The 26,056-nt window shown below is 36.7% G+C and overlaps 2 protein-coding genes across 5 annotated transcripts in view; one reads left to right on the plus strand and one right to left on the minus strand.

Annotated features, from left to right (window-relative positions):
• On the plus strand, nucleotides 1-25,466 carry HOATZ (HOATZ cilia and flagella associated protein). The gene is made up of 7 exons (XM_077964289.1): nucleotides 1-310; nucleotides 823-867; nucleotides 1,355-1,425; nucleotides 10,304-10,384; nucleotides 22,264-22,323; nucleotides 22,921-22,973; nucleotides 25,278-25,466. The coding sequence occupies exons 1-7, from the start codon at nucleotides 85-87 to the stop codon at nucleotides 25,333-25,335; spliced, it is 594 nt and encodes a 197-aa protein (XP_077820415.1). The 5' UTR covers nucleotides 1-84; the 3' UTR covers nucleotides 25,336-25,466.
• BTG4 (BTG anti-proliferation factor 4) overlaps nucleotides 1-26,056 on the minus strand; it is a 113,857-nt gene that overhangs the window by 20,412 nt on the left and 67,389 nt on the right. For all 4 annotated transcript variants that reach the window (XM_077964282.1, XM_015115645.3, XM_077964283.1 and 1 more), the window contains one exon: nucleotides 1,903-2,000. The gene's annotated coding sequence lies outside the window, so the exon portion shown is untranslated. The remainder of the gene's footprint in view (nucleotides 1-1,902; nucleotides 2,001-26,056) is intronic.

Consider the following 26,056-nt stretch of genomic DNA (forward strand, 5'->3'; position numbering starts at 1 on the left):
CCAACTTGGCGGTTCTCGGAGGGGCGGGATGGGGGCGGGGCGGGGGGAGGGGCGAGGACGCTTGGAGGAGCGTCCTCAGTTGCCATGGAAACGGGACCCAGCGAAGAACCTAGCGGCCAAAAGGAGTCCCAGGAAATTTGCCCCCCGGGATTACTGGTATTTGCCGGCTCCTCAGAACAAGATGCCAACTTGGCTAAGCAGTTCTGGATCTCGGCGTCGATGTATCCCCCTAGCGAATCTCAGCTGGTGCTGCGCAGAGACAGCAGTCAGCGTCTGCCGGTGGCGCGGCGCCGGAGGAGCAGAGGGTCTGGTGAGTAGAGTAGTGGCCTCCTGTCAGTCACATCCGCCTCCACCGTAACCGGCCTGCAGATACCAGAGCCCCTTCCAGGAGAAATTGCAATGGTATATACAAATAGTTATAGGTACATACAAATACATGTATAGTTCCTGAACCCTTCCAACAACCCTTCCACCCGAAGAGGATCAGTAGTATATTTGTTACATCTGAACACACATGTTTCCCTTAAATTATAGCATCTATTTGGTAAACAATATAGAATAATCTGAGGAAATGCTATTTGTTGGCTGAAAGGATAGTTTACACAGTTGAATTCAAATACACAGTTGAATTCAAACATGAAAAGCCCTGGAGAAAGATGAAGGTGGAGTCAACATTACTAATGAACTTCCTGGACCTGGAAGCCCCTAGTGAGGCCTAGAATGTGGAACTGTTATGCAATTGTTATGGTATAAAATATTCAAACGCCTTTAATGTTGTGGTCTTTTCCAATGATTTCTTTACTTCCCTTTTGTATTTTTTAGAGAACAGTCACTCCTCGCAGTCTTCTCACCTTGTGAGTAACAACAGTAAGTACCAAGTTTTATGCCTTTCAGCATTCTGACTCCTAGGTTCATCAGAAAATAGGCAATAAGTACAAGGGTACTACTTTACACTGTAGTATAACTTTCTGAATTGCACACCTAAGTCCCTGCTGAGGGACCACCCTGTTTATCCAGAGGACAATGCCTAAATTTCTTTAACAGTTTGAACAGGAATGTAGAAATTGGAATCTCTGATCCTGCAGATATTTTCTCTTTTGAGACCTTTTCTTGTCTCTGGACTAGAGCTTACTCATCATCTAAAGAGATTAGAGGTTCCCTGCAGCCATAGCTAATTAATTCAGTCTCTAAATATTTGGAAATCTGGTTTATAAAGTTTCAATACACCACATGTACTTTTGTTTACCTTCCTACTCTATGTATTCCCTTTCAACCTGTATCCAATTTTATATCAATTTTAGTATAAAATCATGATAAAATTATTTCAGATTGAATTTGACTTTATTCCCTCTAGAAAATAGAAACATCTTTGCCAAAGCCCTGAAGATACAGGAATCTGAGGAGAAAGTAAAGTATCTCCAAAAGGTAGGCCAATATTTCAGAAGATCATCTGATTGTCATTAAATGTCTAAATAATCTTGACTTTTTAAACACATGCATATTTAAAAATCTGCTACTTCTAGTGCATCAGCTTGAGCAAAATAAGGAAAACCTTTATTAGAATTTCAATTGAAAATTAAATTCTATTCAACATTGACTATTATCAATCTCAGCAAAAGTCCAAGAATGTATAGGAACAACAGAACCAGAGAGAAACAGAAAGAGGTGGAGTCACACACTTTCCATCCAGTAAGGTCCCCAACCATATACAGTGTTCTGAGAACAGAAATAGCATGAGAGGCCAGGTACAGTAGCACACACCTACAATCCCAGTGCTTTGGGAGACCTAGGCAGGAGGATCCCTTGAGGCCAGGAATTCAAGACCAGCCTGGGCTACATAGTAAGACCTCTATCTCTACAAAAAAAAATTTTTTTTAATTTGCCATGCCTGCTGCTGCATACCTGTAGTCCAAGCTACTTGGGAGGCTGAGGCAGAAGGATCCTTTGAGTCCAGAAATTCAAGGCTGCCGTGAGCTATGATCTCACCACTGCACTTCAGCCTGGGGGGCAGAGTGAGACACTGTCTTTAAAAAAAAATCATAAGAACAGGAAAAATCAAATAGAATTGATTGTCTTAATAGGTCAAAATTAAATGATCAGAGGAATGAGTCTGTCATCTAGACCTGTTTTGACTAAAGGCTGGAATTAAACACATTGGTGTAGTCAAATCAGCTGAGCACACTAGTCTTTTTGGCAATATCCTTTGTTTGCTTTTCATGATATAGGCATGGCCTTTAACTCAGCAATTAATACAGTGATTTATAGAAACATTTTGTTTGATTAATGGATAAAGTACACTCCTGTAAATTTTCCTATACTGTAAAAGCAAAGATAGAGGATTCATTTTGGCTGAATATCTTTAATCATTGGACATATTGGCAAACTCTGAAAGACTTATCGGGAATTCTACATAAATTACAAAACAATGCATTTGAGTTTGTTGATCACATTAATTCACTTTGTGGACTACTGGTGATTCCCTCAAACAAATTAGGTAATTAGAAATAGTCAGCATTTTATTCTCTCTTTAGAATATTATGTACTGTATATTTATATCCAGACTATAGGGAGGGGAAAAGCCTAATTTTCAGTGAATTAAAAATCATTAAAAGTCAACTTCAGTGCTTTTGGAATTTAATTTTCATTTTATTTCATTTTAAGAAAGGATTCGAAATAAAAGGTTAAAGACAAACTATTATAATACATTTCTATCAGCTTTTGTCAAACAATAAGACAATATGATATGAATTACCAGTGGAGGTTATGCTGATAGACTCTTAGGCTAATAATCTTAGAACTGGTTTCCTTGTCTTGGCTCCTTCTATAAATTCATATTAATTACTAAATTCCACAGATATTTATCGAGAACCTGCAAGTACTACACTAGCTGCTGGGGATCCAAAGATAAGATGTGGTCCCTGATCTCAAGGAGTATACAATCCAGTGGAGGAGACAGCCAATTAAGTCAATAATTATTATGTATTATAATATGATAGATGTATGCACATAATACTGTGAGAACACATTGAGGGACATCAAAATCAGGTGTAACAAATCAAGAAAGCTTCCCAAAGGTGCTGGGTTTTAAAGAATTTATAGTTTATTAGACAAAGAATATGCAAAGCAATCCCTCACAATGTATTAGTTGTCTTCCTAAAATCCAAATACGATTGTACTAGCCCTCCTGCTTTTTTTTTCCCCATGGCTGCCCGTTTCCTTTACAAGCTCAAGGCCAAACTCCTTAGCATGTTCGAATTCCTTTCCAATCCAACCCTAACCTGTCTTCTCCTACCACTCTCCCCACTTTCTCCTATGCTGTCACCCCAACTCTGTATAGTTGGATCTCAACCACATAGGCCAAGGAACACTGTTTACCCCCTTCACATATATGCTCGCAAAGTGATGAACAGGAAAAGTATATTTTTGTTATACCTAAACATGCATAGTATCTGCCAAATTCACATTAAGCCTAGTGGTTCTGCATTGCAATATAGAAGATGATTCCATTTGTTGAGAGTAGAAGACAAGAGGCCTAACAAAACAGTAAGGCAGTGGGAAAGAAAGAGAAGTTACTGAAACTGCCTTCTTAGTATATGGGGAAACTTAGTCAGTACTATCTAGTACAGTTCAATTTGAACAATGCCAAAATACAAAAAGGCAACCAAGAGAATCCTGAAATAACTGAATGCTCTGATAGATATCCTGAGATAATATAATGTAGTATTCATAACAACCAATTGTTGAATGTACATTAGGCACTATACACTAAACTAAGTAATTGACATACATTAACTCATATACTCCTTAAAATAGCCCATTATCATTATCACCATTTGGCCAAACAAGGCCTAAAATGATTTTCCAAAGTCCCCACAACTGGTAAGTGGCAGAGCAGATTCAAAGCCTGCAATCCTAACTCCAAAGTCCATGAAATTAATCCCATAATAGATTTGTTGTATCATAATGATTGCTGACTATGGCATTGTTCAGGTATGCTGCCAAATATTCTAAAATTCAAAACTATGGTATGAATACAAACGTGAGAAACACTGTTCCCAGTTCTGGAACTATAAGCTGGTTCTTCATTCTGCAGTGCACTTTCATGTACCCGCCTGAAATGTTCTTCCCCATCTACCTGCAAGGCCTAACTCAAATGCCAGCTTCCGTGAAGCCTTCTCAGGGATTACCCAGAGACTAGCAGAATAAATAGATTTCTTCTCTGTGCTGCCATGGCAAGCCACATATCCTTTCTCATAGTATTTGTACAGTCTCTGATATGTATTGCAGGTCATTGTGTATGTTTATCTCTTTCCTCCTAGATTACAGGCACCACAGTGTAGTAGATTTTGGAGACAACAAGATGGGTTTGGAAGCCTAACTCTGCCACTTACTATTTGTGTGACCTTGAGCAACCAGTTTAACTCCTGCGATGCTCAGCTTCCTCATATATAAAAGAGAAAATGATTTTTTTTTTTAATATTCACCTCATAGAGTTGATATAAGGTATGTGAAGCGCCTGGCCACAGTTTACCCTCAACGAATGCATTCTATAAAGGCAGGGGTCATGTCTTATTGGTTAACCTAGTGCCTTTTTGGTTATTGAAACTCAGTAAATCTTTGTTTATTGAATAAATAAATGCATAATTAAATGAATAAAAGAGTAAATGAAGGCCCTATATACTGATATTTCAATTTTGTTTAGCTTTTTCTGCATAGACTCATCTGGCAAATTTTTCTAGGCTGATAATCTTTACAAGAATACGCCCAAAATCTAATCTGTTAGCACATCACCTCTCTCCCTAGTTCTGCTTTATCTCATGGGTTATAGATATAATGGGAGGAAACGCGACTTCTTGTAATTATTGAAACAGAATCTGGTTTTTGGATTCCACTTTTTTTTCTAAGTTGATAATGTTGTCTCTGCATTGCTGCCACCACCATTCTAGAATTTTTAGCTTGATGTTAGAAAATAGATGAGGATAGGGTATCTTTTTAACTAACAAAACATTTACAATGATCTATTTAAGAGAATCTTCTACATGTTTTGAACACAGGCATTAATAAGTAAATTCCAGGTATAATTTTCATCTCAAATTGGGAAAAAACATTACCCATAAATTCTCTTTAAGGTTTATTCTTCCACTTTCTCCTTAAAATTAATGAAAATCTAGAATTTAATTTCTCTCCTGAAAGTACCTTTATAACCCTCTCTCCTCAATGGATATTGATTTTTCAGTTGTTACAGTTTTTTACACTTGAATATTATTCTCCATTTTGGAATATTTTCCAGGTATACATTATAACAAATGCTTTTGGTTAGTGATCAAAATGCTATTAATCACAACTGCTATTTCTGTGATGGATATCCATGGCAGGAAATCAAAAACAATTGAGCCTGTCAAGATTAAATGGCTTACTATGTCCATAAAGGAAACCTCACAGCACTGCACTGGACCATTATTCTTCCTTTGAGAGTTCTAAAGTAGTCTGAAAACATTATAATAAGTGGATAGTCAGCTAATTCTTTGAAATCATAAAACTAATTTGCTTTTTAGTTTTGCCACCTTTAAGAAAGCTCTTTAGCTGATTATCTCTTTATGAAAAGAATTATAAATAATTCATTGCTGGGAGAAGGAAGAAGAGGTCAGAGCAGTATTTGAAGGCATATGTGTAAATGACATATTTGGAAATGATCTGTAATCATAGTTTTAACATGAATGAATATAAACCAAAGGTTTTTACAGGGAAAATATGCAATCTGCAGAACAACATCCCAGGCATGCTCCTTATTTGGGAATGGGGTTTTAATCTGTTCTATTACACTTTCTACACAACCAATAATGTCCATAGTATAAGTCTTCCTCAAAAGTTTGTTATATGGCACTTCCTTGAACCAGAAGCAAGTTATGCTATGATGAGAACATTACAGTAGTCCTCCTTCCCATGATTTCACTTTGCTTGGTTTCAGTCAACCATGATTCAAAAATATTAAATGAAAAATTCTTGAAATAAGTAATCCATAAGTTTTAAATTGCTCGCCATTCTGAGAGTGTGATGAAATCCTGTACCATCCCACTTGGGATATGAATCATCCCTTGGTCCAGTGGATCCATGCTGTAAACACTACATGCCTGTTAGTGACTTAGTAACCGAGAGAGAGATCACATTCACATAACTTTTATTACAGTATATTGTTATGTGCTCTGTTTTATTATTAGTTATTATTGTTAATCTCTTACTGCATCTAATTTACAAATTAAAGTTTATCATAGGTAGTATATATAAGGGAAAACATAGTATATCTAGGATTCGGTACCATCTGCAGTTGCAGGCAACCACTGAGGGTCTTGGAATCCCATCTACCAGCATTGCCCTTTAAATGAAATTCATGCTGCAGCCATTTTGAACTACAAGTGTGTAGTTCCAAGAACCCAACAAAGTGTTTCATTTTTCTGTGACATTGAACCTACAGTTTCTTCTGCCTGGAAATGCCTTTCTCCCATTTCTTCCCACTTAGCTAATACCTACTTGTATTGAACTGTAATCTGTATTCTCAGAAGAAAAAAAAAAAAATCTTAGAACTTCAAAAGGTTGTATTTTTAGACACTGAGTCATGAAAGTGGAAAACTTTTTAACATTATCAACTGTTGGATTATCACTTTCAAAGAAGTGAAAGGGATACTTTGAATCATTATAAGTCAACTTCAGAGAACCAAAGCAAAAATGTAGGGAATTTCCTCAGTGTCATTGCCAAGATGCTCAGATAAAAGAAAATCCTCTTTTGTGTCAAAATGATAGGGATCGACTTCCGAGACAAACCTAAAATTTCTCAGTAAGTGTTACCTGGCTTTTAGTTTTGCTTTCCCACCCTAATATAATATTTATAAAATTCCTTTTCCTCCATAAAAGAAATACCAATAGGAAGTGGTGGATTTTCCCTTCACCAATAAAGGATGTTTAGTCATTTAAATTATTGTTCTTCTCTTCCTAATTTGTCAAAGCATTCAAGTGGAAAAGTCATAAAAACAGACTGTGCATTTATAGTAACAAGCAAACATTTTGATAGTAAATGATAATTAAAAGATTATATTAATGTACATATGTTTTATGCTTTTATATCATCCATAAGTACCACTTTGTTTTCAAGTTATTCAATGTTGGGGAACATTTTCAGTCGACAGATGAGGTTCCCCTCTAAATCTTATTTAGTAACATCTACAGTCTGTAAAATCATAATTAGGAAAGGAATGAGATGTGGGATCAAATAGCTGAATTTGGCTACTCTGGGCACACTGCCTACATGGTAGCCCTGCTCTGCAAAGAGTAGTTAAAAAAAAATTTTTTTTTTGCTGAATTCATTTGTCCCATATAGACCCAGCCTCAGAGTTCTATAGGGACATGCCCCAAATGCATCTCTTCCTCTTTTTTCCAGAGATCTGTGTATTATATCTTCTATACATTTCACCTTAAGAACAAAATGAAAAACACTTTAAACGCTGAGCTAATATTGGGCAAGGATCCACATTTATTATCTGTTCATAAAAACATAATTAAATGAAACTATTAAATGCAAAATGAAGCAAAAAAGGATCATGTACATTTTTCCTTTTTTAAATTAATGCAGAACTATCTATTTGGTTCCACTTACATGAATCCTTATTGTTCAAATTAGTAAACACTTTATAAGCAGCAGGGCAAATCAAATCGAGTTTATTGAAGAACTGGAATGATTCTGTGGATCAGGTAACTCAGAGAATAACCATGACACATCTGAAATTAAAGCCATTATCCACCCTTGTACTTTGCCTCTATCTAAGGCAAGATGAAAACATTCTTAGGCAATTATATCAGAGCTAGATAATAAATGATTAATGTATCTATATTTACTTCACTTTATCATTTTCTGTGATCATGTATTCTAGTCACATAAAGTGTGGTCAAGAAAGCCTCAGAGTCTGATGATATAGTCATTTGTCTAGTTCACTCTTGAAATTGAACAGTTCCCAAGCCACTGTATTGGCAATATAGTAAGACCCTCATTATTCATGGATTCCTTATGTGCAAATTTGCCTACTAGCTATAGTTTATTCACAACCCCAAAATCAATACCCATGGCACTTGCATGGTCATTTGCAGACATGCAGAAAGTGGTAAAAAAAAAAAAAAAAAAATTGAAGCCAGGCACAGTAGCTCATGCCTGTAATCCCAGTACTTTGGGAGGCCAAGGCAGGCAGATCACCTGAGGTCAGGAGTTCCAGACCAGCCTGACCAACATGGTGAAACCCTGTCTCTACTAAAAATACAAAATTAGCCAGGCGTGGTGGCACATGCCTGTAATCCCAGCTACTCAGGAGGCTGAGGCAGGAGAATCGCTTGAGCCCGGGAGGCGGAGGTTGCAGTGAGCCGACATCACGCCATTTAGCCTAGGCAACAAGAGTGAGACTCCATCTCAAAAAAAAATTTTTTGAGTTGCTCAACACACAACGTTCACAGCTGAGGTTGAACAAGGTGATGCTTTGCCTTTGTGTTTCACTCTCATAACTCCAAACAAGAGTCTTTTTGTTATTTCATGCTAAGCGTTTTTTGTTTGTTTGGTTGGTTGGTTTTTTTTTTGTTTTTTTTTTTTTTTTTTTGCTCTTTTTTGGTGATTTGCTGTTTAAAATGGCCTTGAAGTACTGATGTTCCTAAGTGCAAGAAGGTTGTGACGTGCCTTCTGCATAAAATATGTGCATTAGATAAGCTTTGTTCAGGCATGAGTTACAGTGCTATTATCATGAGTTTAATATTGATAAATCAACAGTATATTTTAAGGTGTCTTTAAACAGAAACACACATAAAACAAGGTTATATATTGTTCCATTGATGAAACATTATGACCAGCGGCTGGCAGGAACCTAGGAGGAATGGTTTAGTATTCACTGATTCAGTGTTTGTGGTGACATTCTAGAACATAACTATGACAAACAATGAGAATCAACTGTACTCCTAAAACTGGTTGAATCACAGTTTAATATACCAAGACTTTCACTATCTGCCTCCTGCCATACCTCCCCAGCCTCATCTACCCACCATCCCCCTTAAGTGCAATTCATATTATAGCCATTTTGAACCACTTATAGTTCCAAGAACCCACCAAGGAGTTCTGTGACATTAAACCTACAGTTTCTTCTGCCTGAAATGCCTTTCTCCCATTTCTTCCCATTTAGCTAATACCTACAATTAGCTGTTTACAGTTCAATAGTCATAGTCAAGCCTTTTCTCACCCTCATATATCTCCAAGTCTGATATAAATGCCTCTTTCTTTAATTCTGTAGGACCCCAGGCATCCCCCTGTCATCATCCTTGAAATATAGTACTGTGGTGTCATTGATCTGTTTCTCCTGTAGCTTCCAAAGTTCCTTAAGGTGAAGGACCATGGGTTTTTTGACATTATAGTCACAGGGCCTAACAAATAGGTGATCTCCTGACCCACCAAATAAATGTTATGAATGAATAAATGGATTATCTAACTTGCCTGCACCAAATTCTGCATGATAGCCCAGTTCCTAGAGCTACGTGTCATATGAAATATTCATTTAATAGGAAAACTTGAAAGAATATATTAACCAAGACCCAGAGGCCTCACAGACTCATAGGTGCTGAACAGACATGCAGGGAGTTGAGCAAAAGGATGTGGGAGCAACAGACGAGAATGGAAGTACATTGTGCTCTGTAGGTCACAGAAGAAAGTCACAGTAGATGAGCAGAGCATTGCATGTTCTCCAAAGGAAGTGATTCCAGAAAAATTTGATAGAAGTTTAAAAACATCACGCCAAGGTTTAACAGCATGTAAGAGAAACCCTGCCATGGGCATTGGAATGTAGGGTCAGGAGTGGAAAATAGAGCAGAACCGCTGTCCCAGAGAATCTGGAATGTTAGACAAGAAATTGAGACGAGGAATTGGACACAGGGGACAAGATAATATTCCATATACTAGAACTTTGGTACCAAAGAGATGCTTGGCCAAAAAAGGAAGGAAAGAAAGCAGCATACTGGAAGCATATACCCTTCTCCCAACTCCAATCACATTGCTTTATGTTTGTGTCATTCCTTACTGCCATATGCAGAAAACCCAGAAAGTTTAGAACCATCAATACAGGAGACAAATTGACCTAACTATGATTATTTTGACTTTCTGGGCCAAGTCAAAAAAATATTCAAAAATCTATTTACAAACAGTTGATTTTATTGTTGATATAAGCTTTGATGAATAGCTTTTTAAAGAAAATGTGCAAATTTTCTTTTTCTTTTTTTTTTTTTTTAGACAAGGTCTCACTCTGTCACCCAGAATGAAGTGCAGTGGCATGATCATGGCTCACTGCAGCCTCAACTTTCTTGGGTTCAAGTGATTCTCCCACCTCAGCCTCAGCCTCCAAAGTTTTTGGGACTACAGGTGCACCCCACCACATCCAGCTACATTTTTTGTATTTTTTGTAGAGGGAGGGTTTTGCCACGTTGCCCAGGCTGGTCTTGAACTCTTGAGCTCAAGAAATTTGCCCACCTCGGCCTCCCAAAATGCTGGCATTACAGGCGTGAGCCACCACACATAACAGGAAAATGTGCATATTTTCATTGTAACAGTAATTTAGCAATTTGTTTTAAAAAAACCCTAAAAGTTATTTAGGATAAACTTTGAAACTTTTATTATAAAGGACACATTTTTGGAGCACTGAATAACTAAAAATAGAAAAAAGATAGTTCTTAATTATGGTTACGTTTTATATATTATCTTTGCATTCTCTGGAGTTTCTGGTCATAAATGCTGCCAATAGATAAAATAGCTGGTAGTATAAGTGTAGACATTAGTCTGTATGTGTGAAGTTGGATTGGACATTGTTTAGGTTTTACTCCAGACATGTAGGCGCCCTGCACTGAAATCATGGAGCCGAGTTGAACTTTACAGAATGCTGGCCAGAAGCAACTGAAAACTCTGTAGGCTTCAAAAGAAATCTAGGCAAGTTAGAGGTCAACACTGAAAAGGCAATGTCAAGTTCAAGCTAGAAGGGCCAAGCAAAGCCACAAACAGTAAAATGAATCATGGGCCCAAAGGATGGGAGAATTTTATTTGGAAGAATTGTGCAAGATTCATTCAACAAATATTTATTGAGCACTTCTATGTGCCTGGCACTGTGCTAGGCACTGGAGTACAATGATGAACAACAACAAAACATGTTTTAACCCATTTCCCATTTAGAAAATAAAAGTGCAGCTCGCTGCCAGCACAGTGTTCTCGGGGCAAATGGGAAACGGGTCAAAGATATGAACTCTGCCCTTATATGAAATTTGGAGTCTAATCAGGGAGAGAAATATTTCTGAAAGAATTACAGTGATGTTAGGATAATTTAATAGGGTGGTATTGATCCAATCAAGGGAATCAGGGAGGATTTCTACAAAGATTAACCAGACTAAGATTTAAAGGAAGAACAGGCATTAACTGGGTCAGAAAGACAGGGTGGAGGGAACATTGGAAGAGCATTCCAGACATCGAAAACAGCACGTGCAAAGCCCTTGTGCTGGGAACAGGCACCGCGCATGTCAAAAGCTGAATGGCTAATGCGGTAATGTGGGAGGAAGGTTAGGCTCCAGTAAGAACAGTAAGAAGACACTGAAGGGTTTAAATTGGGGAATGAGAATATCACATTTGCTTGAGAAAGATCAGCAGATTGTAATATGGAGAATGTATTGAAAGTGGCCAGAGCAGAAGTGGAAAAACGACTGGTGGCCATCACAAAACTTCAGTCGGGAGGTGATGCGATGTGATTTAGGATCATGCAGGTAGATGAGAAAGACCAGATAGATTGAAGGGATAGTTAGGAAGTAAAATAACTAGTAATTAGGGTTATATACTAGATACGGAAGGTGAGGTACAGCAAAGTATCAAAGATAACTCAGTTTTCTAGCGGCTTGTATAACAGGATGGGTAGTGTCATTCTCTGAAACAAGAAACATTAGATGAAGATCAGGTTTGGGGGTTTGTAGGGGAGGGACTACAAGTTTAGTTTAGACTTATCTAGTTTCAGATGCCTTTGAGAAAAGCAGGTGAACTGTCAGGCCTGTGAATATATGGGTTAGAAACTCAAAGAAGAAGTATGAGCCAGAGAAGAAGTTTGAGGTGATCTGTGTGGGGAATCCCTAACCTCTCCTTCTTAAGTCCTTATGGGCAGAATAGGAGAGACATATCTGAAAGATGAGGTCAGTATCATTCACCCGCTCATCATGTCTGTATAACCAGCAACAATGAAAATCTTCAAGACTCAGTAGTCTTTGCCAAGGAAGAGCTTTGATAATTATTGCAAACTGAATCATCAATAACATATAATTCAATCATACAGAGTTATCCTCAATATATGTATACTTTGTTGAATTTTAAAATGCAGTGTTCGTTTTATGCTCATATTTTCTCAATATTAAAATACAAATCTCACTTATTACTTTTTTAAGATAAGTACCTTTTAAAGCAATATTAAAGCAGTTTTTAAAATCACTTATACTTCTGCTCTGCATGCATTTTGTCTGTGTGTAAATGTTTTAAAATCTACGTTCTTCAGGCAATTATTATTGGTAAAATATATGTAACAGAACTAAGAAAATATGTGTAACAGAACCAAGAAAATGCACATTTTTTTCCTCACAACAGATAAATTCATACTTGATTGAAATCTGCATTTAAGAAAAATTGTATCGACTCCCTCTTATGTAATGACTAATTTTTTTCTCATTTTAGTAAGTTGTTATTTTTCAAATGAAAAGTATATATGTCAGACCTAGGAACTGAGCCAAGATTAAGCAATTTCCAGGAGGTATAGAAAGGTGCTTAGATCTGCATCTTTTTCCTGCAAGTCAGCATTCTTCCTTTCTCTGATTAATAACCCTCTAACATCTTCCATCCACTCCCATAGATTACTATAGTTAGGTCTATCTTTTAAAATCAGATTATACTGGAGAAAGCCTTCTCACTGATTATTCAGCCTGTCTTTTAAAGCACATAGTAGATAATTTGAGGTCCAACAGTTCTGTATCTTATTATTAGAGTAGATATAAATTTCCTATATGGTAGTTGTAGAATCAACACAGCAGATCTCAGTTAATAAGCACAGGGAATGGTAGTAAATTCATAGAGTAAATTCATAGTTGAAGCATTCTGTTATCAAAATCAGCAAGCCAAGGTGCATACTGCTTTTTGAAACCATGCCCAAATGTGAGACTTTATAAAACACTAAATGGATAAAAACCTTACGTCAATCATAATTCTCACCTTCCTCATGATTGCATTTGTAACATAAAAATGAAATGGAACCCACTGAGGAGTCAGATTCTTTCTGAATATGAACTGAAATTCCCTAGTACACCTATAGACAGTTAACTCTCAACCACTGGGATAGAATTAAAAATTAAGGCTAGGTATGGTGGCTTAATGCCTGTAATCCCAGCACTTCAGGAGGCTGACCAAAGTGGGAGAATGGCTTGAGCCCAGGAGTTCAAGACCAGCCTAGGCAACATAGGGAGACCTCATCTCTACCCCCCCAAAAAAAATTCATTAACTAGTTGTGGTGGCATGTGCCTGTGGTCCCAGCTACTCGGGAGGCTGAGGTGGGAGGATTGCTTGAGCCCAGGAGGCAGGAGGTGGAGGTAGCAGTGAGCCCTGATCATGCCACTGCACTTCCACCTGAGTGGCAGAGCAAGACCCTGTCTCAAAAAAAAAAAAAAAAAAAAATTTAAATTCTGGAGCCTCAAGGAAATAAAAATCAGATAATGTTCTCAATTTCTGTCAAACCATAGAACTTCGGCTCTGCCTAGGTAATATTCTGAATTTGGAATGTAATTCCCATTTTACAATTAATTTATAATTTTAAATCCTTGCATAAATATTTCATTTACACTACGATCTTAGAAAGCTCCTCAGTTTATAAATACCACTATAATTCAACTATCTTTACCCTTTAGCCACATTTTGCAAAGAGCCACATGATACCTTTAAATAAGTAAATTAACTGTGATCAAGGCTGAGCTCAAGCTGGATTAGCTCCACCTGCTGTATTCTGATAAGCAAGCATTTTCTATGAGAATAAGAATGTTTCTGTGAGAGCAGAGAATATATTTTTCTTCTTCACCATGGTTAATAACTCATTTTTAGAGTAAAGACTGAATGAAGAAACCATTCTGTCACTCTGTGTGTGTGTGTGTGTGTGTGTGTGTGTGTGTGTGTGTGTGTTTGAAGTCTGTGTGTTTGAAGTGTGGCAAAAGAAGCACAGGAAATAACGTCCAACAGAACTGGAAATGAGTTTGAATCCTTGGCTCTGCCAGTTACTAATTAGTTAAGTGACCCTGATAAAAGTTCATTTTTACGTGGTTGAGTTTCTTCTACCTGTAAAGAGGTAATAATAGTAATGCCCATCTCACTGTGCTATAAAGATTAAATTAGATAACCTATAAGGAACTCACACAACGCCCAACATCTAGTAGTTACTCAGTGAAAATTTGTTTTTATCTTCTCTGCTTCCCCCACTTCCTTTTTTTAATCCTTTTTTATATCCAAACCATGATTGAAAAATAAAATTTTAGCAGGTTCAAAATAAGCATTAGTATTAAATGGAAATGCTTTGACTAAAAGGGTAACTCTCAAAGCATGATGACTAGATTATTAAAGGCATGATCACTCAAGTATCCACATCCTGATTAAAAGACACAAGATTGGCTTGCTCATAGTGTTAAAATGAGACTCATATTATTTTCCCTTAATCATATATATATATATATATATATTTTAGATGGAGTCTCACTCTGTTGCCCAGGCTGGAGTGCAATGGCACGATCTTGGCTCACTGTAACCTCTGCCTCCCGGGTTCAAGCGATTCTCCTGCCTCAGCCTCCTGAGTAGCTGGGATTGCAGGTGTGCACCACCATGCCCACTTAATTTTGTATTTTTAGTAGAGACGGGGTTTCACCATGTTGGCCAGGATGGTCTCGATCACCTGACCTTGTGATCCACCCACCTCAGCCTCCCAAAGCGCTGGGATTACAGGTATGAGCCACCGTGCCCGGCCCCCTTCATCATATCTTTAGTTATTGCCTGCAAAAAGAAAAATTACCACTGAAGTTATATTTTGAAATTTCAAACACAGAGCAGAAATGTGTAGGCAAAGTTAATTAACCCTTTGTAGGTAAATAAAAAGTAATTAAATTTATCATGATGCCTCCCTCTACAAGTGTAGATTAAAAGGTGAACGTCATAATGATTCTGAAAGTCTAGAAGTGGTCTCAAATAGAACCCCATCGGAAATCAACTGGGAAAGGAATTTTCAACCATTTACTTGCTTTACAACATTTGTCAGAAACCTATGAAAAGGCTAAATTACTGAAGCTGAGGCACTCATCACTATTGGAAGTGATGAGTAATACAGTGACTATACTCAAGTTAACCCTAGATGAACCCAATTGATTAGTAAATGGTAATTGAAACTAGTTGAGGTGATAGAGATGGTCCTACTCTGCATAAGCCTATAGGTTTTTTGCCTGTTTCCTTTTCGTGTTTGGTAGATAAAATGGCCTATTTGTTATTTCTTGAATTCTTTTGGTAAGTTTATTTTCTCTAGGAAATTGTTCATTTCATCTGGATGTTCAAATTTACTGGTGCAAAAGACTCATAGTGTTTTTAACACCTTTTTCATCTCTGCTGTAGCTCTAGTTATTACCTCTTTTCATTTCTAATCATTTGCATCTTTTTTCATAAGTAATTATGCCAAAGTATTATCTATTTTAATAGTCTTTTCAAAAAAACCAACTTTTAGCTTGATTGTCCTCTATCGGTTTTTTTTTTTTTTTCTAGTTATCCATAGTTGATTTTTATTACTTCTTCCTTCAACTTTGGGTTAGTTCTTTTCCTTCTAACTTCCTTCTCTTTTCACTTTGTTTCTTAATTTTCCACTCTTTCCTAATATACAAATTTAAAACTATAAATATACCTCAATGTTCTATTTAGCTACATCTCATAAGCTATATAGTATTTCATTATTATTCCATTTTAAGTATTCTACATTTCTATTCAGATTTCTAATTTGTCCTATCAATTATTTAGAAGTATGCTTTTTAATTTTCAGTGTATGAGGTCTTTTTAACAGTTTTTATTTCTAACTTAATTATATTGAGGTAAAAAACAAAGTGCCTATCTTCCACTAAATCAAGTTCAAATAGAGATATCTTTATGTCAAGGTTCTCAATATCCCATTAACCTATCCTACCCTTCATCTTTCTAGTCCTCAAAGCACACACCTTGATTCAGTCAAGCAAGACTTATCACCATGATCTTCATTTATTTTTAAGTGGACTGCTATCTTCTTTTCATCCCTGTGTATAATTTTTTAAACAACTTCAATTGTTTTTTTTTTTTTTTTTTAGATTCGGGGCATACATATGCAGGCTTGTTACATGGAAATATTGTGCGATGTGGGTATGAATGATCCTGTCACCCAGGTAGTGTGCATAGTACCCAATAGGTAGCTTTTCAGCCCTTGTGCCCCTCCCTTCCTAACCCCTCTAGTAGTCCTCAGCATTTATTGCTCCCATCTTTATGTCCATGTGTATCCAATGCTTAGCTCCCACTTATAAGTGAGAACATGTGGCATTTGGTTTTCTCTTCCTGCTTTATTTCATTTAGGATCATGGCCTCCAGTTACATCCATGTTGTTGCAATGGACATGCTTTTGATTCTTTTTATGGTTGTATAGTATTCCATAGTGTATATGTACCACATTTTCATTATCCAGTCCACTGTTGATGAGGACCTAGCTTGATTCCATGCCTTTGTGCATAATGTTTGTTATAATCATTTTAACCTAGCCCACAGCTTCTTTAGCTGCCTTTCTCCTTTTGATGAATTATTTTTAAGTCCATAGATTATTTATTTTGGAGCTTCTTTAAGGTCTTCTGAAATTTTTACATGTTTAAAATATCAAAACTTCCATCCTGGCTAACACAGTGAAACCCCGTCTCTACTAAAAAAAAAAAATACAAAAAAACTAGCCGGGCGAGGTGGCGGGTGCCTATAGTCCCAGCTACTCGGGAGGCTGAGGCAGGAGAATGGCCTGAACCCGGGAGGCGGAGCTTGCAGTGAGCTGAGATCCGGCCACTGCACTCCAGCAAGGGGGACAGAGTGAGACTCCGTCTCAAAAAAAAAAAAAAAAAAATCAAAACTTACATTAATATTTTAGATTTAGCAGTTGGATTTATGTAAACATCATTTCCTTTGTGTATTTTTTCACATTTTCTGATGTCTATACCATGTACATACATTGCACTTATAGTCAATGGAAAGAATTTTAAAAGTTTTTAAATTCTCATTTGAGTTAAAACATTTCCCTCAGTATTTCTTAGTCTATCCTCTTAATGTTTTTTTCTCTCCAACTATCTGCTCCTCTCCCTACATAATATTTTTGAGAACTAACTGCATGCACTAAATGTATTTTGTGTGCATTGCGTCTTACTCACATTCTTATTTAATCCTGAGAATAATTCTGTTGAAAGCACTATGATTGCCTCCATTTTACAGATTAGGAAGCTGAAGCTGGAACGTGACTTTTTCAAGGTCACACATCTAAACTATAGTATAAGGGTTTGAACTCAGGTCCATCTGACAGTGGAGCCAAGGAGTTTAACTACTATCTCATACTGATTTCAAGAGTTCTTTGATTCTCTGTGTGTTGAGATGATTGCCAAGTATCTAAGCAAAGAACTGATCCTGCAATCAATTCAATACTCTTGTAAGACATTTTTTTATATTATATTCAGTAATTCAGCTTTCATACTATGGTAATCAAGAGAAAATTTCTTCCGGCTATGTAGACAGATAATCAGAGAAAAACACTGCCTCTTTTTTTTTTGAGACGGAGTCTCACTCTGTCACCCATGCTGGAGTGCAGTGGCACAATCTTGGCTCACTGCACCCTCTGCCTCCCAGGTTCAAGCAATTCTTCTGCCTCCGCCTCCCGAGTAGCTGTGACTACAGGCAAGCACCACCAAGCCCAGCTAATTTTTGTATTTTTAGTAGAGACAGGGTTTCACCATATTGGCCAGGAATGGTCTCGAACTCCTGATCTCATGATCCTCTTGCCTCAGCCTCCCAAAGTGCTGAGCTTATAGGCGTGAGCCACCACACCTGGCCCCTCGTATTATTTTTGATGAATGTTTCAGTCTAAAAATTTCAATCATAGTCCAAGAAAGAAATGCAGTTTGCATGTGGGAACCAGGTCTTGAGAAGAAAGGGCCTTTCTTCTAAAGTCTAGTGTTTATTAAGAGCTTTTTTTTATCATTGAATATTAACTGAAAAGAAAGTAACACACCAGAAAATTCGTGGTCAGAAGAATTTGCACTGCATATTTAATAACAAATCATACCTTAAACATCTCTCCTTGTTTCTCCTTTCCTCCCTCAAACTGTATTCACCAACTGAACCATAGGTCACAGGTTGGATCATAAGAATTCCTTCATGCCTGTACACAAAAAGCAGGCAATCTATCCTCTTTCTTCTTACTCTTTTCAAGATTTTAAAAGCACTGAAAGAAAAATTTTCTAATAATAATTGTGTTATAATAGCTACCATTTATTAAATGTTCACCATATGTCATGCATTTCATTAAGCAATTTTTATCTCCAATTTTCACAACAACCTTCCTCACAGATTAGAAATCCACAACTGGGATTGTGGATTCTTTGGTTTACCCAAGATCACAAAGCTCTAACTTAAAGGTCAGTGATTACTGCATAGTTGTGGTGGGGAAAGGAGGACCAGGCGGGACAGTTAAGCTAGAACTTGCCATTCAACACACAGCGGAACTAGGATTCAAACCAAATGTATTTGACTCCACTAATACATATTGCCACTCGAGTCATTTGGCTCTGAAAAGTCAAAAGGAGAGAACCAGACAATTTAACTCTTGAGGTGACACTAAAATTCATTAACCATCTATGAGACATTAAATGTATATGTTATATCACATCCTAATTTTCTGGAATCAATTTTATTTCACAATTTATTTTTTCAGGAATACTGTATATATAAATCATAAATAAAATATATAAATGTAAGTTAATATTCAATGGTCAAAGATGTTCTATGGTCAAAGATGTTATAAATATAAATTCTGAAACCCTTGTATTAACAATTAATTAAACAATTATAAAGTCTTATAAATATAAAATTCCATTAACAAACCCAACCAAAACACTATAATTAGAAATGAAAATTTTTTGTCAATATGAAATTAAGAAGTAAGTTATGCTTCCTTACTAATAATATAAGTTATAAGGATCTTCTCTTACCACTGAATTGTATTTAGCTTTCCTGGCAGAGATTTCCTGGAATATTCCACAATGTTTTTGCTTAGATAACATAATTGTTTACACTAGTTTTGTTATTTATTTCCAGGAAACATGTCCAGGAAGCAGAAATCAGATCATATTTGAAATATTTGTTTCTGGTGTATTATGTGATATGTGATATTTAAGTATCAAAGTCATTTATAATAAAAAAGAACTTGAAGTCAAGGAAAAAAATGAATGAATATATTTGTTATTCTACTAATATTTTTGAATCTTGTAACTAAATGTTTGTCTTTTTATATTAGAAGCACAGGACAATATAACTTGTCAATGATTTCCCAATAGTGACACAGAAAATAATCATATAATTTTGTTCATAGGGGATTTTTGAAAACTAAATCTACCCACTGTTCAATTTCACTTTCCAAAACTTTTTGTGTTTTGCTTAGGCCAGTAATTGTGGATTACACAGTACAATGATTGCATTCATACATCATGACTCAATCAATTCAACAAAAATTCATTGAGTATCACATACAAAGCACTGCTAAGCTCTAAGGAAGGATAAAGAGATGAGTAAGATTCTGAAAGAGACATGATAGCAACTAAGAGATAAAGTAGAAGTAAGATCAATACCATAATAAAGGTATAAAGTGCTACGTAATCACAGTATGAGAGCAATTAATACTGATTGAATACATGTGTAATGGAAAAGTTGGAAAAGAAACTAACATTGAATACCTCCATTGAAAATATCCCAGGTCTTTACGGACATTATTTTATTCAATCTATGCAAGTTGACAGATATTGTGAAACAGTTTTCAAATATACTCTGAATATTTTTCTTTCAGTAACTGTGATATATGTTGCTTAAAACTCAAGTAAAATGTAGAAATCCTATCTCAAAATACATAAAATTAAAATTTTGTAGGCTTATAAAAGGCAAGCTTCATATCACTTAAACAGAATGATGCAAAGCCAAGGCACCCAGTTCACCAGCCCAGACACTGATTACAGCTGCCCAGCATGGGTCCCTGCTCTGTGTGTCTTGATGGATCATGCCTGAGGTTTCTAGCTTCTTTAGCAGATGAGCCATCAGGACTGAGGAACTGCCCTGAAGAAGTACTTAGACACCCAGCAGCTTCTGGGGCTTTGCACACGCTGTTTCCTCTGCCTTAAAAGCTTTCTTCCCCATCTTGTCTCCATCATTATCTGACGACTACCACTTTCAGGTCTAAAGCATAGACATCACCTCCTCTGGGACATCTTCTGAGTCCCCACCTCTACTCTTAATTAAGTGTCCTTGATCTTCAGTTCATTCATTGTACCCTATATTAACCCCAGATAGCACACTTGAAACTATTTACTTGTCTTCTGCTACGTAAGTCTGCAGTCACCTTGCAGGCAGAAACTGTGTTATGTTCAGCCACTAACACATAATGTTACCTCATAGGCGCTTACTACGGGTTGAAATATGCCCCCCACACGCAAAAATTACACTGATGTTCTAACCAGCAGTACCTCAGAATGTGACCTTTTGGGTCTTTGCAGATGAAATTAGTAAGATGAGGCCATAGTGGAGTAGGTTGTGCGCCTAATCCAGTCTGACTGGAGTCCTCATAAGACGATTGCCACGTGAAGACGGAGACACAGAGAGAATGCCATGTGACAACAAAGGCTAAGATTGGAGTTATGCAAGCCAAGGAATGCCACAGCTTGCCAGCAAACCACCAGAAACTAGAAAGAAGCAAAGAAACCCTGTAGGTTTCAGAGGGAGCACAACCCTACCAATACCTTGATTTCGGACTTCTAGTTTCCCGAACTGTGAGACAATAAATATTGTTTTAAGCCATGCAGTGTGTGGTACTTTGTTACAGCAGCCTTGGGAAAGTACTCAATAAATTTAGGTAGATGACAGAATCTGCACCTGGCTATGACAAATCTACATCTATTCTCACTTCTTATTTCTTTCTTGCAACTTGATCTAAACAGAATTTCTTTGATTTTATCTGGCCATTTGAAGTTATAAGTTTTATTTGTTTGATGTTAGATTATCAGGCTTTTCTTTTGTTCTCATATACACCAGAGGTGATTTTCTGCCTGGGTATCTCCAAAACTTAATATAGATGAATTCTATGGAAAAAATGGAACCTATATTTGCCTATTTTTATAGTTTATGTATTGATAAATCTTCATGCCTGCACTAAGTTAGTTTTTTGCACTTAGGTAAACTCACCTGAGAATGGGCAGGTCTCAATATCTAAGCTAGAAACAGGAGAAATGAAAGAATAAAGCTTTGTTGCCCTATGCAAGCAGCATGCTGTTTGAGCTTGCTAATGCTGCTTCTTGCCACCATTAGTGGCAATTTAGTGTGATGGTCAATCGCTTGAACTTTGTTTCTAAATGGAGCTAGGATCAAATCTGGTTCTGCCACTTAATAGCTTGGGTAAGTTATTTAACCTTACTAAGCTTCAGTTTCCTCACCTATACAATGGAGTAATAGTACTGTCAAACTTCTGAGTTGTTATAAGAAAATAATGACATAATGTCTATAAAGCTGTTATCATAGCTCATGTGGAAAGGTCTTAATAAATATTCATTATTTTTAAAAAGTTAGTTATTATTAGGTGGGAAGAAACCCTCCATTTAGGGTCAATTATGTAAAGCAGCATTTTATTATTTTACAATAAAATTTTACAGCATTTTAATATTTTACAAAAGCATTTTGTAAAGCAGCATTGTCTTGAATAAAAACAGGATTTTGGCACAAACAAAAACATATAAATATATCTTGGGAAAAATATTTTAAAATTCTGCCAATACAAGATGAAAATGGAAGAATTCTACCTTCCATAGGCATAAGTCTTCATTATTGAGTCAAGATACCCACTTTTTTCTTTCTTTAAACAGGCTAAAACAAGAGAAGAGATTCTCCAACTCTTAAGAAAACAAAGAGAAGAAAGGATCTCGGTGAGACCAATAGTGAGGCATTTGGATAATCTATCTCAAGGGATGAATTGTGGCAAATTTGCAGAGGTTTTATAGATTGAACCCTTAAATCTAGCTAGCTATAGTCCAGAGCCATCGATATACCAGAGTGGGGCAAGGTACAGACATCAGATAATTTGGCAATCGTTGATAAATCAAAACTGTCTCCAGAGTTTGCAGCCCTCCTGGCATAAGAAATGAGGTATTATTGTCAGTGGAGTTTATTGTTCACATATTATAAAGCTGTAAGATATTAACATGGGCTATTTTGGTGCTAATATTTGTTTACAATGATTGAGCTTGCCTAGATCATACAAAAATAAATGTTAAATGAAGAGACACAAACCTAGTAAAAATAGTAATAGCATCTTGTAAACTTGTGGATGTACAAAACACACACTCCTAAATAAACCCCAAACTCCCTAATGTGCAACATTTCTGACCCCACCGTTTCCGGATTTAAGAAGCTAGTCTATAAACTCTGATGATTTTACCTCAGCTTTTTTTCAAGTGAGTGAATTGCAGTCAGTGCAAGAAGTAAAATTTTACCTTTTTGATTTTTGTTTTGTTTTGTTTCAGAAAGAACTGATTTCCCTTCCTTATAAACCAAAAGCCAAAGAACACGAAGCAAAGTAAGTTGACTTCTGTCAAAAATATTCTCTCACCTTTTAACTTACTGTGTAGGGAAGCGCTTCTTTTTTCTTACTTTGCCACTTACCCTTAAATCTTCTAGAAACCCACCCCCGTATATTACAGATTTCTTGCCTTGAAAAAACTTTCTTCTCTGCATAGCTATTAAAGCCTGTGTACGAACTTGTCAGTCTGTGGAATATACAAGCATAAGTTAGTGCAAAATGGAAAGCAGCTCAGCCTTGAAGCTCTGTGCACATTCTCTGTCCCTCCCTTACCATCCTGGGCTATATAGCCACCAACCGTCATGCCTTCCTGACTCCACTATCCCCTATCCACACCTGGCCCACTTCTTTAGTGAATCAGCAGGTGTTTGTAGTTCACCAGCTCTGAGTGGGCTAAGGTTGCTAAAACTAAGTTCATGTAGCAAACTCTCAATGATGAGGGAGTAGCCTTATCTCTGGAATAATGTTAGAGCAGGACTAGGACAGTTTAAGTCTAGAAGAGTTTAAAGGAAATAAGCAAGCAATAGTTAATCACTAACGCACCCCTAATAAGAAATCTCTCCATTTTTGTATTATGACTAAAAACCAATGTGGCTAACTCAACATTAATTTGACAAATATTCATTTTCATACTACATTCAGGGAGAAACAGAAAGTTATAGAATTTTGATATTTCTCTCATTGGTATTGAGGCTGTCTTTAATGTTATCAAAGTAATACCCTTAAAGAAGAAAGTATATGTCCACACTAATTTTTTAAACTTCCGGAAAAAAAATAAAAAGATCATTTCATCACCTAGCTATATTATCTACACAATGCTCAGCAACCTAATTTCTCACTTTTTAGCCAGACGATTTGACTCAGCTTCTACAGATGAAGCAAAACTAGCCCAATCAAGAGTGACTTAACGAAACAAATAGCGGATGAAGACTGCTACTTAAATAGCATCAATAGATATGTCTGGGTGCCTTAGATTTCTGCATGTATTTTTACAGAACGTTCCTGTTACTACCCATGTTGACCCATCTAATAATAAAACATTTCACAGCTTGGGCAGATAATTCTGTTAATAATTTAAATAATTACTTAATTCCTTTTGTAAATTAACTTTGTCTTGCATCCTGAAACTTTGAATTTCATTCTATTCTGCTGTGATATCTTCTTACTATAAACTTCTTCTAGTTACTCTTTTTTTTTTTTTTTGAGATGGATTCTCACTCTGTCACCCAGGCTGGAGTGCAGTGGCGCGATCTCAGCTCACTGCAACCTCTGCCACCCAGGTTCAAGCAATTCTCCTGCCTCAGCCTCCCGAGAAGCTGGGATTACAGGCGCCTGTTACCGCACCCAGATAATTTTTGTAGTTTTAGTAGAGACAGGGTTTCACCGTCTTGGCCAAGCTAGTCTTGAACTCCTGCTCATGATCCACCCACCTCAGCCTCCCAAAGTGCTGGGATTACAGGCGTGAGCCATCATGCCCGGCCTCTAGTTACTCTTTGTACATTCTTTGGGTAACTAATCATGCACTACTCTGTGCCCATATTTTATAATTATTTAAATCTTATTATTGCTTGCATTATTTAACTTTTCCCATATTTTTTGTATTGTCTGTAACTATCTTGTAAGGTCCACGAGGAATTGGGTCACCCAAAGTGCCAGCAAACTGCTTACGTGCTAGACTTCAGAAAGTATTTATAACAAAGAGTTTAGTTTAAAAATATCACGTAATTCAGTGTTAGCCAATTTGGAAAGTGATGTTTGCATACTATACATTAATTTATAAACTTTAAAAACTATTCTAATTATTTTAGACACAATTGTAAAATAATTCCCTTACATATACAGATGGCCCCTTACCGTTCCTCCTTCAACAGATCTTCTTAGTATAATCCAGGTCCTCTTCTGTTAGAAAGAAGGAACCGGAAAATGTGTTCATAGAAAGGTTTTAGTGGCAATATGTTTATTATCCATCCCAGAATATTTGCATTTTAAAAGAAGTCTGAATAAATAAAACAATAGGTAATCCAAATACTCAATTGCCAATGATTAAATCTCAGGAGTCTGACTCTCGAATAAACAAAACACATTTAGGGTAGGAGGGCTCCTGTACCTCCAAACCACACTTCACAGTATCACAACCACTTCTCCCACATACAAGTTTATACTTGGTTGCAAAACCCAACACATAGAATCCACAACAGTGAATTTTTACTGGGAGAATTTTCGAAAGTTGTTTTCATGCTACATCATGTTCACAATGGCAGAGTTCTGTGTATTGGAACTGACTGATATTACTACCAACAGGAAAGTGGTATCAGAGTCAGATAAAGAAGACCAAGAAGAAGTCAAAGCCTTGGATTAATTTGCTTGACACATGACAGAGGATGGCTCACTTATATCTTCACTTTGGAAACAACCTTCTCTTAGATCAGGATCATTGAGATCACTGGCAACACTATAGTAGACAAAGAAATACAAGTTAAATATGCAGATTTCCAGGAATTTTACCAGTTAGTGAATACTTGTGTTAAAATAAAGAAATAAAGGTTACATATGCAGACTTCTATGAATTCTACCAGCTATTGAATATTTGTGTCTATTTTACTTACTGGGTACTACTGTTTGACACCATACCATACATCTCTTTCATCTTACCACATTCTCAAACTCCTATTTATCTTGTTTTCATTTGAAGAGTATTTCCAGAATTTCTATTCTAGATCTATATTATGACTATCAGGTAAGCAAGAAACAGGGGCTTTATGTGTCTTAACTTGTAGACCACCAGTAAAAACAATCAGGAAATAGGAATGAAAGGGCAATTTTGAAAACTTCAAGTCTACTTGCTTTAATAAGAAAACCACTTGGCAAAATTTGGTTTGTTCCACTTCTGGAACATGTCTGAAGTCAGAAATGAGTTGCTTCTACCTCTGTGAATAACTGGCTCCACGTGCCTACGTTTTACACACATACATAAACCTAGTGCCAATCTCCCTCACTTTCATTCCCTTTGCTATGTAATGGAAAAGAAAAGATTAAGGATTTGTCCCTTCTGCATTGTCCAAATGGCGGTCCAACTCAGG

Source organism: Macaca mulatta, chromosome 14 (genome assembly GCF_049350105.2).
Source record: "Macaca mulatta isolate MMU2019108-1 chromosome 14, T2T-MMU8v2.0, whole genome shotgun sequence".
NCBI classification, from domain to species: Eukaryota; Metazoa; Chordata; class Mammalia; order Primates; family Cercopithecidae; genus Macaca; species Macaca mulatta.

Coding starts and splice junctions, on each gene's coding strand:
- HOATZ (XM_077964289.1), top strand. CDS start 85: ATGGAAACGGGACCCAGCGAAGAACCTAGCGGCCAAAAGGAGTCCCAG. Junction 1,426..10,303: donor AAGTAAAGTATCTCCAAAAG/GTAGGCCAATAT, acceptor TTTTTTTTTTAG/ACAAGGTCTCACTCTGTCAC. Junction 22,974..25,277: donor GCCAAAGAACACGAAGCAAA/GTAAGTTGACTT, acceptor TACTACCAACAG/GAAAGTGGTATCAGAGTCAG.